The 15,382-nt window shown below is 43.3% G+C and overlaps 2 protein-coding genes across 3 annotated transcripts in view; both read left to right on the top strand.

Moving 5' to 3' along the window:
* The window catches only part of RELN (reelin), a 261,236-nt gene extending 255,095 nt beyond the window's left edge, over positions 1–6,141 (top strand). Inside the window, exons 64-65 of one of the 2 annotated variants that reach the window (XM_072326651.1) lie at positions 1,679–1,814; positions 4,986–6,141. In XM_072326651.1, the coding sequence (XP_072182752.1) occupies positions 1,679–1,808 (130 nt within the window). In that variant the 3' untranslated portion in view covers positions 1,809–1,814; positions 4,986–6,141. The remainder of the gene's footprint in view (positions 1–1,678; positions 1,815–4,985) is intronic. The other variant, XM_072326652.1, reaches the window with a different exon arrangement.
* A 7,277-nt stretch (positions 6,142–13,418) lies between these two features.
* The window catches only part of SLC26A5 (solute carrier family 26 member 5), a 32,984-nt gene continuing 31,020 nt past the window's right edge, over positions 13,419–15,382 (top strand). Inside the window, exon 1 of the mRNA XM_072326653.1 lies at positions 13,419–13,527. The gene's annotated coding sequence lies outside the window, so the exon portion shown is untranslated. The remainder of the gene's footprint in view (positions 13,528–15,382) is intronic.

The raw sequence follows: 15,382 nt of genomic DNA, 5'->3' as shown, positions 1-15,382 counted from the left end.
CACCTGCCTGCAATTAGAGTGGGTCAGTAGGGTTATGGTACTGCCCAGGATTTTCATGGTTTTGTTCCCCAGTCGATGTGAGGAATGTCTCTGCTCCTCCTTACAGTCCTCCCCAAAGACTGTCTTCCCAGGGACAACTATGTGATACCTGTTTACATGCCTCAACTCTTCTTAGCTGTCCAGAGATTTGAAATTAATTCTGTCATGAGCCCAGCTGCTATGCCATAGTACAGGTGCAGCCCACAGCTGATACATAGCCAGGGTCACAGCACTGTTCAGTCTAATTGATTTCTGAATCAAGGGACATCCTCCTCTTACCAGCAAACGCATTTTCAGGAAGCAATCTATTTGCTTCCATTTTTTGCTGGGGGAAAAAATAGCCCGCAGAGTATTTGTCCATGCAAAACACATAGCGATGATAAGAAAGGCTGAATGAGTGCTTTTGTGCATTCCTCAGAATCGCCCCACTTTTTAACTGTTTGAATTGCTCATTAAAGATCAGTATTATTAATGCTGTAGTGCAGCTGCAAATAGAGCTCACATTGAGCACCTCTTTCCAACACAGTACCTGCTCTGAATATGGGATACATTAAATCAATCTTGCCAACTAACCACTGGCCAACCTATTTTAATAATGGCTGGTATCTATCATGTGATGGAAGAAGATATAAGTTAGCAAGAGGCCCAGTCCCTTCAAAGCTAGTGCTGATAATTCCTTTTTAGTGCCACGTTTTTCCTCTGCAGTTGTAAGGAAAGCTTTGGGCACAACCTTCACGTGTTCCATGACTGTGGCTCTTCTTAGGATGAAAAAATGTATTTTACTCCAGACTTAAGAGTGGGTTTTTTTGTGTCCCTGCATTTCTGCCCTAAGAACAGCCCGTTTTCAACTCTGCATTTCATCTGCACATTGTTCCTCTCTCGAAGGAGAGCTCACAGCCTGTCTGCTGCACAGATACCACGCACTACTTTGCATGTGCACTTGAACTGCCATTTCTTTGTGTATAGAGAAGGCCTTTATTGACTTCTTCAAACCTGAATTCTGATAAAAGATACTGAGAATAAAAGGGCAATGATAAACTAAATACTAATGGTCTGGTGTTGCTTTCTTTGTACCCCAAAACTCATGATATAATCCATGGGAATTGGAGCTGTGCAATGAATGCAAGTAATATTTCCCCACCTACTATATTATGATTAATTGTTGGGAAACAGAACGAATCTCTCCATGGCCATCACTCCATGCTCTTCATTGTCCAGATAGTCTCACACTTTTGGCACAAATGATTTAGTGAGGAACTCAGGTTGTATTTGGTGCAAAGGATGCTTATGCATATTTTGCAACATTAAACTCCAAATTATATATCTCAGCTCTAGCAAAGAGTGTTTATGTGGAAAAGCATTTTCATCTGCTTTATTTCTTAATGAAAAGCAATTATTTGAGAAATGAATCTAAATTAAAGTACAAACACGGTTATAACAGAGAACAGAAATACTCAAACATTGGGTAATTATCTGAATATTCACAACATTTATGCCAAATTTAATCTGATGCGGTCTGTGCTTTTATGACATTTTTATTATGTTTCTAAAAAGTGCATGCTGAATTTTATAGAAAATAAAATATAAGTATTGATTTGAAATATCAGGAAATAATTTGTTCAATTTTTATTTTCAAAAGAGATGAAAAATCCTATATTGCCTCTAAACCTCATCAGGGTTTTATGACTAATCACAGTGCTGCATGCATTGAAAGGCATTTTCTAACTTGTGTTGTATTTCATTGTTTGCTGTCATTGGTTTTACACTAGAATAAGGTAAGTACTTTCCCTGAATAAATATAACTTGCTTACAGCTACAGTACTTTCACAAAGTTTTGTGGGTGACGGGTCCATGGAAAAGCCTTTGTGTTCTCTGAGATGTGCCACACAGCTCTCTAGGGCCCTGATCCTGCAGCTCTGCCCCAGGTAGTATCAAGGAAAGCTAATGTTAGTCAAAGGTGTTCAGCATCTCACCACTGTACAACAGTTTTTCTGGAGCTGCAGCACAAGAGGATCTACAAATGGAGGGCACCCATCCTATTGCATGGGCAATCTCTCAGCTCCAAGGGGGAATTACCGCTGTTTTCTGTAATTAATAACTACAGAGATGAAGCTTTGGCCAGGTATCACATTTCAGTGAACACGTCTGATGTCATAGGCATGCATGTCTCAGACACATAGTAAGACTGTGCCAGGTAGTCTTGTCACTTGTAGCTATGCTGCTGTGTGCTACCATGGTTAGATACTATTAGCCAGCGCCATGACTGAGCTGTGGGTTCAGGTCTTGATCTCACTAGAGCCAATGATCACATCATATTTCTCTTGACTCTCCTAATGAATAATTTGTAATTCTGCCACAAAATTCAACAGAAGCATAGCCCTGAGACCATGTCTTTCCTGTTTTCCTTTCATATTTGGCTTTGTTATCCAAATACTGTTGCTTCTATTTGGTTCCTACTGTGTCCTGTCAATCAAAAATAAAAACACGAGAAATGAGAAAAACATGAAAAGATGAGTGACGTTAGATATATTAATTTTTTAATTTATATTTTTCATTGAATTTGGCTATGTCCTATTTTCATAATTTTTAAACTGCAGGCTTTAGTTCAGATGATGTTCTAGGAAATACATGATAGTCAGAATGATCTGCTGAAGAGTCAGAGTGACTCCTCCTCATAAATTGTGCTACCAGTCTCTGTAATCCAGTACTTCTTCTCCTAACAGTAAATAAAATTAATTCAGAGAATTTATATAGAAATTAATATAAAGATAAATTAATATAGTCTTATTTTGTGAATATCAGCCTACAGCTACTATGCAATACAATACAACACTGTACTGTATTTTATAGGATACACCAATTTATCTCTAACAAGAGTGAAAACCATGCTGCTTTCTATAAGCAGGCATGAAGCTTTTATGCATGTAGCGTCCAATGCAGCAGTTGAGATGCCAACCTCAGCCTTTGGTGAGAACAAGTTTGAACCATGCCAGTACAAGCAGAAAAACCCACAGCATTTAGTTCTTGGAAGTCCAGATTTTTTGTGTTTTTCACACATTGCACTGCTGTGGTGTTCCATGCAAGACAAGGAATATATATTTTATTTGTTTGTAACATTTTGATCATCTCATAAAATAACAAAAACAGACTGAATACACATTAAAAAAGAAATAATAATCACTTTTAAATTTTAGGTACCCCTTTCTTTATTCCTTTTCTCATATATTTCTTTTCCTTTCTTTTTTCTGTCGTTTTTGTGTTTCTTCATAGTTTTAAATGTCTTCATCACAACATGTGTGCCAGTTACAAAATGGTTAAGCACTGGAAGTGAAATATAGGCCAGGCATACCTAGAAGTGTCCAAAACGGTGAAAACCTCTGCTGAGCTGCAGCCGAATGTGAGCAGAGAAAGGCAGCAGACATCGCGTAGGGCCAGGACCAAGGACAGCAACTCTTTGTGCCTTGGCTGCTTGTGGGTTGTTTTTTGACTACGCAGAGGATCTCACGGCCAAACCCAGTCCTGAATTTCACTACTTCCAAAAACGGAAAAGTTTTTAGCCAGACCCATTGCCAGGCTCCATTCTGTCCCACATGTCCGGAGCGAGGCCAGTTGGGGTTGGTGTGGGGCACAGAGCACACTGAGGGTGATGCTGCACAGAGTATGTGATTAGAATAAAGTCTGACCTTTGATGCTTCTTCGACTTAAGCTACCAAGTAACAATAAAACAAGATGAACTGACCGCTGTCACTCTCTCACACAACAGTTACAAATTAGCATAGAACTTCTCAGTTGAAAAAGTCATGTGAAATTCAAGGACAAGTCGAACTCAGATGCTCTAGAGCATTAACTTAAACAAGAGTAAAAAAAGAGACAGCTTGCAATTTATGGGCCGTTTATGTTCTACATTTTGCCACAACTGCTTTTATTTAATTTTATCATTGAGATTCTAGAGTAGCTGTAGAAAAGGGTATCATTTTGTTACTCAGATTCATGTAGACGACATTATCATCATGGTACAAAGCATAAGCTATCTTTGCCTTTAGAGGATTGTACTTATTTTGCAAAGCATGTAATTATTTCTTTTTCCTAAGGGCCATTTTCACTAAAAATAAGCTTATGCACTTGAAAGCGTAACCAATTACAGCATGTGTGTTTACTTTTTATGGACTGGGAAAATTTGTGAGTTTTTTGTCTCACAAATGACAGCCTACCTGAAGGCAGGACTCAGCCCTTTGGCGTTAGATACGTTTCAGGTACCGAAATCCCAGGCTGAGCAGCCTTGTGCACTGCTGCCCTCTCATGGCTCTTTCTTCCCTCATTAAAAGCAGAAACCTAAACGAGACAAGTTGAGTCTTCTCCACAAAGATGTAAACACGTGTCCCTCCTTTGATCAGGATGCAGTCTCCCACCTGGTCTCTTCCCATGTAATGATGCTGACTTCCCCGATCTTTCTTCAATTTGAGATGAGGAGTACAAGGGAGGGAAATATTAAATCTGCATAAAAGCATTGTACTTCATTTCCTTTATGGCAAAGGTGAAAGATAATGAAGCAAAGCTCTGTTCTCAAGATACAGCAACTGATGTTCTGATACAGAAGGTGACTAGAATATAAGACTGCAGTAGAGAAACACCCTATGTTGAGAGGGTATGAAGTGCATATAGCTTTAGTGAATATGGCCCTAGACATCTCAAGCTTTAATGAGCTGAAAACTCTTAACCTTTCCCTAAGATAATGAACAGTAAATAAGATGCAAAGTGGGACAGATTCTTTATTGCCTTGTACCTTGTTGTACCAAGGCTGCGCTTTACACTACTTTACACAGGCTTCAAAAATTATTATGCAGAAACAAGAAGAATCTGTCCCACTAGCTCTTGCTCCAGTAGAAATTTAAGTACCTACAACAAGCTGACATTCTTTTCTTCCCCTCACCCTTTGATTTTAACAGCACTCGCAAACAAAATTACATGATGAATTTTTCACGGCAACATGGGCTCAGGCATTTCTACAACAGAAGACGAAGGTCACTTAGACGATATCCATGAAGAAATGAGAAATTTATTTTTTCCTCCCAACATGTGATGTGTTGCTTTCCATTCTTTAAACCTAGCACTGCATCTGGTTTCAGGACTTTTCTGCAAGTGGCTTGATGAATAACTGAAAGCCTTTCTCAAGACAGAGTGTACACCACTTTTTCGCACTGTGAACTAATGAGAAGTGACTTATTTTCTCATAGGTAAATGTTTTGATGTTGACATGTCTGTGAAAATTGTGATCTGTTGTAATATCAGTTACAGTGGCAGTATTGGAAGTAAGCAACTAATTCTGTTTAACAGGAAAAAGAAAAAAAAGTTGAAGCACAAAGAAAGACTTTTCAGATTTTATGTTTAAAAACGTACATACTAAGTACAGAATTTAACATTTTTTGTCACATAGGTATTTAAGTGCACTGTATTTCAGCTCTGTGTCATTTTATATGATTAAGTTATCATTGTTTGTCCTCTTTGTATTCTACAACATGACACATTGGCACTGTATTGACTTGTTTTGTTGTTGTAATATTTTTGCTGCTGACTTTTGGGCTATTTACCTTCTGACAAAATGTATTAAAAAATCAAAGTACCTAATGAAGAAGATAATTGCAAAAGTAGTTGTAAAGACGTTGATATCTTTCAGTCTTATTCTTTTATATGTCTGTTGGTTAGCATTGTTTTGTGGATAAAAAAAGAATGCTTGACATGAAACTTTTTTCTACTAAGCAGTTGTGGATGAAGCCCCAAACTGAAGTTCCCGTTCCCCTCTCTAAATGTAGTCAGTTCTCTGCAACTGATTTACTTACAGTAACTGCCATTTGGTGTCTGTAGTAATGAAGTGATTCGTAAACAGTGAACGTTTCATTGTGTTCTCTTAGGTGTTTGTTTCTCTTGCGGGTCATGTTTGTATCTTCTGATAAAGTTGTATTTACACCAGCAACGTTATAATGCCCCTATAGCCCTAAACTGTCTATTATCATAAATAAAATGCTTCACTTTATGGTGAACCAAGCTAAAGATCCATGCTTCAATAAAAATAATGTCAACAAATGACTCTGATGTTAGACTTCTCGAGCCACGTAGGCTTTCCTAGAAATCATAAATCAAATTATGTTACTAATATCTAGACTGTAATGCAAATATTGATGGTGTTTTTTCATATGTACTTAGTACATCACACAGAGAGACGTTCCCAGGCTTGCTGGAGTTTGTCCCAGTGCAAGGAATGAAATGGGACCACAGACCAATACACACACTCACTTTTCTTTATCTGCAAACCCAACACAGAGGTGTCATGCATCTATGGCATCAATTTACACATCACAGCTGTGTCCAAGCATAATACCATTCAGGATATAAATATGTCACATGTCTGAGGACAGATACTGGTGCAAATCAGTGTTTCCAAGCTCCCAGTACCATGCAGCACAAAAGGGGCCTGTCTCAAAAGAGGTAAAAGTCGCTATTTCTTCACACAGTAGTAGAGTTTACATACATGGCAGGCCTTACTAAATTGTGTTGTACTTATGAAATGTTTTCCTAGATTCAAGAGGAGACTGACAAGTAATTGAAAGAGAAATCCATGCAGGTTACTAAGTAAGCAAACCACAACACATTCGGGGAATTTCCTGAATTAATGGTGGCAGGTATGGAATGGGCAAGTATCAAAGCAAAGTATCATACACGTGTTATGCCCTTAAATCTTCTTGCACATCTGCTTCTGGCCACTGGTTTTGACACTACACTGGTTTGAACCAGTATTGCATATGTTATAAATCCTTGCCCAGATACATAAAATGTGTTTAACTTTTGAGAGTTTTTTGTTCAAATGAACCTGAGGAAGTAGAGAAAAAATAAATAATAAATAAAATAATAATTAAAAAAAGCAGGTCATTCAGTGACCAACAAGTCAAAACCTTGGCTTGGTCAGGATTATGCAACCAGCCTTTGGCAAAACAGGAAACTTGCTGCAAGAGCCCAAATCGAGTGTGCTCTTGGGACTTGAAACAAGGTAAAGGATCTATTCAGGGAAAGAACAGGAAGAAATAATTGATTTTATTAAAGGACATAATATCTTAATGTTTGTGCAAGAGATTTTAAAATATTGTAATAGAAAGTTTCACCCATTAAACAAACAAAAATGCAAGATATTAACAAACACTCATATTTTTTAAGATAATCTTATTTGTCCTAATATGCCAATACATGAGTAATATTTCAAACTAAATTCGTGTGCAGCTACTGTGTTGCTAGGGTAAGGCATTCATTCATTTTACACACAGAAAGATAGATACAATGAGGCAAACAGTCTGAGTTCACTTTCCAGAGAAGAGGCCAGCATAGCCAGATAAGCTGCTTTTCACAATTGTGTTTGTTTTTCTTGAATTGTGTTTGCAGTCATGACCACAGAGGAATCCCCCAAGACATCTCACTAGGGCTGATTATAACCTATAGACATGCCTATCTCATGAAAATCATCCCCACTGGTAGATTTCCAAGTGATTTTGTTGTTTGTCCTTTCCAAATTCCATAAAGTTCATGCTCAGTTTTCTTCCATTCCTACAGCACACAAAGCAGCGCACACATGCGGTGCATTCAGAATATGCACTATTTTATTTTTCCTCCCACATAACTGAAAGTAATGAATCATCTGATGCTAAATAGCTTGCGAAATAGCAAGGGTGACACATCACATAATTAATGGCAATAAACCATTGACAGTGCTATAAAATGTACTGACAAGCTTATCTACTGATATAAAACTTTGCCATGTGTAACTATGAGCACTGATACCTTTAGTATGCCTTATGGTCTTTCCCATTTCCCCAAGAGCGCATGAACCCATACTCCAGAACAAGGAAAATGTAGGAGAGATGAAATAAAAATATAGAAAAACGACATTCTTACCTGCTGATGTTCCTGGAACAATGGAAAACCAAAGTTACCATCATTTTGCCTCAAAATCGTCTTCTCTTGAGCTTGCTTCATTCAAAGCTGGTGACATTACCTGAATGATTAGAAAAGAGTGGAGCACAGGTTTTCTGAAGGACTGAATCAGACCTTGCATGAAAAGAACACTTTAGATGAATTGATAGAAACAAAATAACAAACCAAATACAATAAAGGACAATATGTCCTCAAAGAGGAAATGAGGTACCCACACACCACTGAGTAAACACCTGGCTAAGCAGCAAAACCAGGGGAAGGTAATCAACAGCATACACTGTATCAAAAAAAAAAAGTCATTTTGCATTGTATCAATAGAAGCATTTACAGTAAAACACAGAAAACATGCATGCAGCTGTCAGTGTTGCTAAAGCAGACAGTAGTTATCGGCTACTGAGCCCTTCATTTAAATATAGATGTAAACAAACTGAAGAGACTTTAGAGCACAGTGGTAAAAACAAGACCCATAGGACCACAACCTTCCAAGTAGAGAGTTTGTTTAGTCTAGGAAAGAAAACACTCGGGAAGAAACACAAGAGCAGCTATAAACATGGTTCTGTTTCAGTCAGTGGCTAACCTTTCAGAGCAAATGCCACTGGGTAGAATTGCTGCCTCAGCACCATCTCATTCCATCAGTGGGTAAGCAGGATCTGCATGAGGCTCTGCTGCAGGATGCTCAGCAGCAGCCACACTACCAGCCACCAGCAGACATGCAAAGGGCCACAAACTACAGCATCTGGCAGACAAACCCCATTTAGTTCAGCTCTGGAACCACAAGGCTAAACCAGGTGTGAGCTCAACAAGGGCTTGCATCAAGAGAAGAGAGGGCTGGAGCACTTCCCCTATGAGGACAGACTAAGAGAGCTGGGGCTGCTCAACCTGGAGAAGGTGCCAGGGGATTTTTATAGGGATCTTCCAGCACCTGGAGGAGGCCTACAGGAAAGCTGGGGAGGGAGTTTTTGTAAGGGCAGGTAATGAAAGGCCAAGGAGAAATGGCTTTAAACTGAAAGAGGGCGGTTTTACACAAGATATTAGGAAGAAATCATTCACTGTGAGGGTGGTGAGATACTGGAACAGGTTGACCAGAGAGGCTGCGAATGCCGCCTCCCTGGAAGCACTCAAGGCCAGGCTGGATGGGGCTGTGAGCAACCTGGTCTAGAGGGAGGTGTCCCTGCCTATAGCAGGGGGTTGGAACTACATGGTCTTAAAGGTCCTTTCCAACCCAAATCATTCTATGATTCTACAAAGGAGTGTCCTCAAATCTGGGCTGCTGAGGGAGTCTTAAGGCCAAGTTAAACCAGTAAGAGACTCATCTGGCAGCTGGCCTAAGGATGTAGGTATGGCTTATTGTCACAGAACCTGATGAGAAGAGTTTGAGCCAGTACCCAGCAAGCAAAGTGCCTGGTAAAGACAGTATTCCAGGGATGAAGGAGTGCTAACCAAGAGGGCATCAGTAACTGCTGGATTAATAGTCTGAATCTGTATTTATTTTGAAAGAAAACAATTTGACAAAGCCTCTTCAGTGAAAAAAAAAAAAAAAAAAAAAAAAAAAAAAAAAGGAATATAGGGCTTGTGCTTTGATCTGCCAAAGAATTTGTGGCAAAGAAATTCTTGCAGAAGGGTGTGGCTTATTTCCTGATTGCTGCTGGGCCAAAGGCACTGGGCAGAGTGATGGATTTAGTGGGTGCTTCTGCATTAGGCTTCTGCTGACAGCATGAGCTGTTCCTCCTTTCCTTGTGCACCGACAGCCTCCTGCTAACACATTGTTCCAACTGTCTAGAAGCAGCACATGCAAAGCTACTCATCTGGTTTGTATCCATCGCTCCATACAAACTAACAGGTGCGCAGCTTTGTTTAAAATCTCAGGGGACATTTTAAAGCATTTGCACTTACATGCTTTCAAGGAAGTTCTCATGGTGAAGAGGGAAATATCTTCATGATCAAGCCTCCCCTAGGGTCCCTGCTATTACACAGTGATAAAGCCTGACATGACTAATGTATCTGTACAGGATAAAGGTAGTTGTTAATCAACAGGAGCGCTTGGAGAACCAAGTCAACTGAAATCAGGAAAATCCCCATCAGTCTTAACATGTTTTACTTTAATCTGTAAATATCCATCTCCACTTTACTAGTTTAACCTGTCCTAGGATGTTCCACAACCAAATGCATCTGAGTTGTTCTGCCTTATGAAGTTGAACCAAGAGAAGACTCCTGGGTCTAGAAAAGGAGAGGCTGGGTGCGACTCACTCCATCTGACACAGTTTGCCATCTGTCCTGTGTGGGAAGCTCACCCCACTGTGAAGTGCCAGAAGTCTCCAAACCCACCCATCTGGCTCCCAGGACCACAGTGCCTGTCACTGTTTGTTTGAGGAAAAACTAAGCTGAGAATGGCATGGCCCCATGCCTAAAGCTCCAGAGAGTAAATGCTGGGTCTGACCTTCAGCAGCACCTTGCAGCTCCCTGTGTCCTCCCAATGCTCCGCAGCCCGTGGTGCTTGCACTGGGGCCTTGTCACCACCCGGCGCAGGCGGTGTGTGCCATGAGCTGGCTGCCCACAACACTCCACAGGAATGGCTCAGCCTTTCCAATTGCCCATGTTGTTTCTCTTGCAGTGACTTCCCCTCCCATCATCTGCTTTGACCAAACATTCACTTTTCATGTTGTTTCTCCTGAGTTCAGCGTTTCAGCATCAAAGCATCTTTTGCCAGTTTGCCAGACAGTGCTGGAAAGAAGCAACAAAAGCTATTAACTATTAACATTCCCTCGGGTCATGCTGAAATGTACACAAGAAATTAAAACCAGCTTTAATTCATGTATTTAAACGCAGCTATTGACACAATGAGTTGAATACAAACCTCACTATGGATTACTGTAAGGTTTAAAATGATTTATACTCTTATGGATTTTCTAGCAGGAAATATCTTACACTGCTATTTCCCCGTTGAAGTTTCCTACTTTCCCTCTTCTTTGTGCAGTATTTATTCTGTACTAACTCCAGTTCTACAGCACTATCTGTAGTGCGATACTGCAATGCGTGCTTTATTGGTAATAAAGCAATTCAGAACTTCAGTACATGAAAGGTGACGCCACACCTCCCTAAGCCCATCGCACCTCTGCTCTTACACATTCTACTGATGTCCCGGTACAAAACAAAAGATAAACTTTTGGATAAGTAAAACTGCATCAGGAAGATGTCTTTCCCAAAGCACCTCCATTTACTCAGCTGTGCATGCCCAGCATCCAGCACCACCCTAAGTGAAGTTTGTTGGTTGTGGTGCATTTCTATCACTCTGATTTTTTTTCTTTCAAATGGCCTTCTTGTCACTCTTGTGGAGAAGACTGCTTATAACAAACCTCTTACTTAAAAAGCAGCTTTTGAAACATTCTGACCTTGACGTTTTGCAATCTGACAAAACCAAAAGTACCGTACTGCAGTTGGAATTGGTTTAACTTAAAATTTTAAGCTACAAAAAAAACAACATCGACAAAAAAAAGCAACTCTAAATTGACAGGGAACTATTTTAGAGTTTTCACCTGTGTGGACATCTCACTACTACTCCTGTTTATTCAGAAGGCAATCATGGAATCACAGATTGGTTTGGGTTGGAAGGGACCTTTAAGATCATGTAGTTCCAACCCCCTGCTATAGGCAGGGACACCTCCCTCTAGACCAGGTTGCTCACAGCCCCATCCAGCCTGGCCTTGGGTGCTTCCAGGTAGGGGGCATTCGCAGCCTCTCTGGTCAACCTGTTCCAGTGTCTCACCACCCTCACAGTGAATGATTTCTTCCTAATATCTTGTGTAAAACTGCCCTCTTTCAGTTTAAAGCCATTCCCCCTCATCCAGTTGCCATATGCCCATATAAAAAGTCACTCTCCAGTTTTCTTGCAGGCCTCCTTCAGGTACTGGAATAGTTATGTACCTTCTACAAACTGAAATGAACACAAAGTCACATCCAGTCACCCAGACTGCTGAGGCCTGGCTGGAGAGGTGCACTCCTCAGACAGGGGCAGCAAAAATCTGTTGTGAGCCCACTGACGTATTCGACCAACGTGGAACACTTCAGACATTCTTGCTGTTGCATTCGTTTGCTTTACTGGCACATGTCCATGCCTGATGCCTAATGTATGTGGTACACTTCTTAAAGGACAGAACCCCATGTATGGCTTCAGGCTTAGGGCAGAGTGGCTGGCAAGCTGCATGGAGGAAAAGGATGTGGGGGTGTTAGTTGATGGCTGAACATGAGCCAGAACTGTACCCAGATGGCCAAGAAGGCCAATGGCATCCTGGCTTGTATAAGAAATAGCGTGGTCAGCAGGGTCAGGGAGGTGATTGCTCCTCTGTACTGGGCACTGGTGAGGCCACACACTGAGTTCTGTGTTCAGTTTTGGGACCCTCATTACAAGAAAGACATTGAAGCTCTGAAGCATGCCCCGGGAAGGGCAATGAAGCTGTGTCGGTTCTGGAGTACAGGTCCAATGGGGAGCAGGTGAGGGAAGGGATCGTTCAGTCTGGAGAAGAGGATCAGGGGAGACCTTACGGCTCTCTCCAACTGCCTGTAAGGAGGTTGTGGTGAAGGGGGAGGGTGGTCCAGCTCTTTTCCTGCATAACAGCAATAAAATGAGAGGCAATGGCCTCAAGCAACACCAGGGGAGGTTCAGGTTGGATATCAGGAAACATTTCTTCCCAGAAAGAGTGGTGAGACACTGGCACAGGCAGCCCAGGGAGGTGATGGAGTCACCATCCCAGGAGGTGTTGAGGAAAATGGAGATGCGGCACTGAGGTACATAGGTCAGCGGGCACGGTGGGCATGGGCTGATGGTTGGACCAGATGATCTTACAGGTCTTTTCCAACCTTACTGATTGCCCAATACTATCACTGCTGCCTGCTTTTTCAAAACAACCCTGGGAAACAAAAATAAATCCTGAAGTAAACCCCAGGGCTGCCACAACTGGCTCCCTGCACCCGGGCCCTACTGCTCCCCACCTGGCCGTGGGCTTCGTCCCGCACCTGCTGTGAGAGCTCGGGTCCGCCATTTCCAGCTACCGGCGGAGAGGGGGAAGAGAAGCTGAGGCAGGTTATTAAAAATAAATAAATAAAAGTAAAGTAAAATAACAAACAGGAACAGCAGCAGAGCGGTGAGCGATTGGCGCTGACGTCCCCATAGAGCCCGGCGGCTCCTCCAGTAACAGCCGCTTACCGCAGCACGTCCCGCTACCGGCTGAGCCTGTCGGGCGCCGCCGGGCACCTCTGAGGCGCCTGAGGCCGCGTGCACCGCCCGCCCCGCGGCACGCCGGGACGTGTAGGCCGCAGCGGGAGCCAGCGCGGCGCGGGCCGGCGAGGGGAGGACTACGAGTCCCAGCCGCGCCCGCGGCCGCCCGCTGCCGGCAGGAGGAGGGGCAGGGGCCGGAGTTGGCCGCTCGCCGCCGCCCGCCCCGCGCCCCAGGCGCTCACCTTGGGTGCGCGGCGGCTGTGCCGGGCCGGGCAGTAGCGAGGAGGTAACGGACGGAGGTGAGCGGAGCGCGGGGAGGTGTGACCGCAGGGGTGAACCCGAACTGAGGGGCAGCGCCGCCGCGCGTCGCGCCCTCCCGGTGCTCGCGGCTGCCGCTCGGCCGCCCCTGGGCGGGGAAGAGCCGCGGGTCCCCGCGGAGCCCCCTCGTCCCCGGCCGCCTCCCCGCCGGTCACGCGGTCGCCGAGGGGATGCGGTGTGCGGTGAGCTGCGGGACCAGCGGCGGTGCGCGGAGAGCGGGCGGACCGCGGACGTGAAGGGGAGAAGAGGCAGAGGGGAGTCCGTCATTTCCTCGTGTATTGCCCGGCACTGCGGGCCGCGTGGCTCCGAGCGGCCGTGCGACTGCAATAGCTGCTTCACTTCGTAGCTTTAGTTTCAGCCCACACGTCTTCCCAACCCTGCCAACAGCTCGATTGGTCTGTGCTTTATCCCCTGTGCTGGAAAAGGGTAGAACCGTGCCTTTGCCTCACTCAGTGTCTCTCAGCTTCCAGTCTGAGAGCTCTGGGAGCTTCGGACCCCGTTGAAGGGATGAAGGGAAGCCGCCGGGACGAACTGCGCTGCTGCGGGCTGTGCTTCATGCTCCGCACCCCATCGCGCCAGTGGCCCAGCAGCTGCTGCGGCAGGACGTTAGCTAATAGTAAAATAAGGACTGATAACTATGGAAAAAGTGCTCTTACTGTTGTTACTTAGCGGTGACTCAGCAGAAGGTACCTTCATAATTCTTGTGTCTGTTGCAGTCACACGGTGTTGGTCTGGCTGGGGAAGGCTGAGGTCGTTGGGGTTTTGTTTGTTTGTTTTTCATTATATTTTCATGAAAGAAGACAGCTTTTTCTGAGAGACTTTTAAAGCATCTTCTACCCAGCATGTAATAGAATGTGTTCTGAGTGAATAGATATCTTTATTTATCTTACAGAACTTCCATAAGTAATACACTGCTTCACTAGCTGCTGTAGGAACAATAAAGGTAAGGTGGTTAATGGTACAGCTTCAGACATGTGGCTTATGCTGAATGATCTCGGTGGAGATCAGCTCTGCTCTCAGGGTTCCACCAGTAGACATAGTTACATTTAGTCATACTTGGATTATGGCAATTCCACACGTCCTCAGGACACAACATACTTGTTCTAGTACTGCTTCTAGCAGTGTTTCTGAACTGAACTGTTTTATTGATTGATATGCAGAGCATTGCCAAGCATCTCTGAAATGGAAGGAGTGTAGGGAGAGAGTGGAGTTTCACTCAAGCAGAGCAGCTGTTGGTAGCTGATAAAGCATGTTGATTTGAGATAGTGTAAACCTCCTTGTATAGACCTGAGGGCCTTGGCTCAGCAGTATCATGCTAGAAGCTTCATTAAGCTTAAAATTAGATTTGTGGAGGGAGCTGGGGCAATATTGGGATATTAATGGAATCACATTTCAGCAAAGGAAAGCTCTAAGATCAGCAGGAAAAAATCTACTGATAACTTCAGGGCTGAAGCTCTGATCACTACACCATACTACTGCTGCCTGAGTGATCTGCCCAGAGTTGGTATGCTTCTGTTAGTCATGCTGTGCAAAATTCCATGGGCAGGGTAAGTTTGCTTGATTAATATACTTACAATTAGAAAGGTAAAGATGGCCGAGCGCAATAGTGGGAATTCTGCAGGAAAGACTGAAGCCTTCCCAGCCTTTGCCACAACTGAACCTGGTTCTCTTAGCTGGGCACTTGCTCAGGGGCTCTGTTGGGTTCTGGCCATCAGATCTTGAAGACTCAAGGCACTAAGCAACCATCAAGTGTTTCCATTTGTGTGGCATTTCTGGTCTCTTGCTGTGATTCAAATATCTTTAGCATGCTGCTTTCCAGAGGTGTAGCATTTTGTA

This window comes from Excalfactoria chinensis, chromosome 1 (assembly GCF_039878825.1).
Source record: "Excalfactoria chinensis isolate bCotChi1 chromosome 1, bCotChi1.hap2, whole genome shotgun sequence".
In the NCBI taxonomy this organism is placed as follows: Eukaryota; Metazoa; Chordata; class Aves; order Galliformes; family Phasianidae; genus Excalfactoria; species Excalfactoria chinensis.
This window is presented reverse-complemented; position numbering and strand designations above follow the sequence as displayed.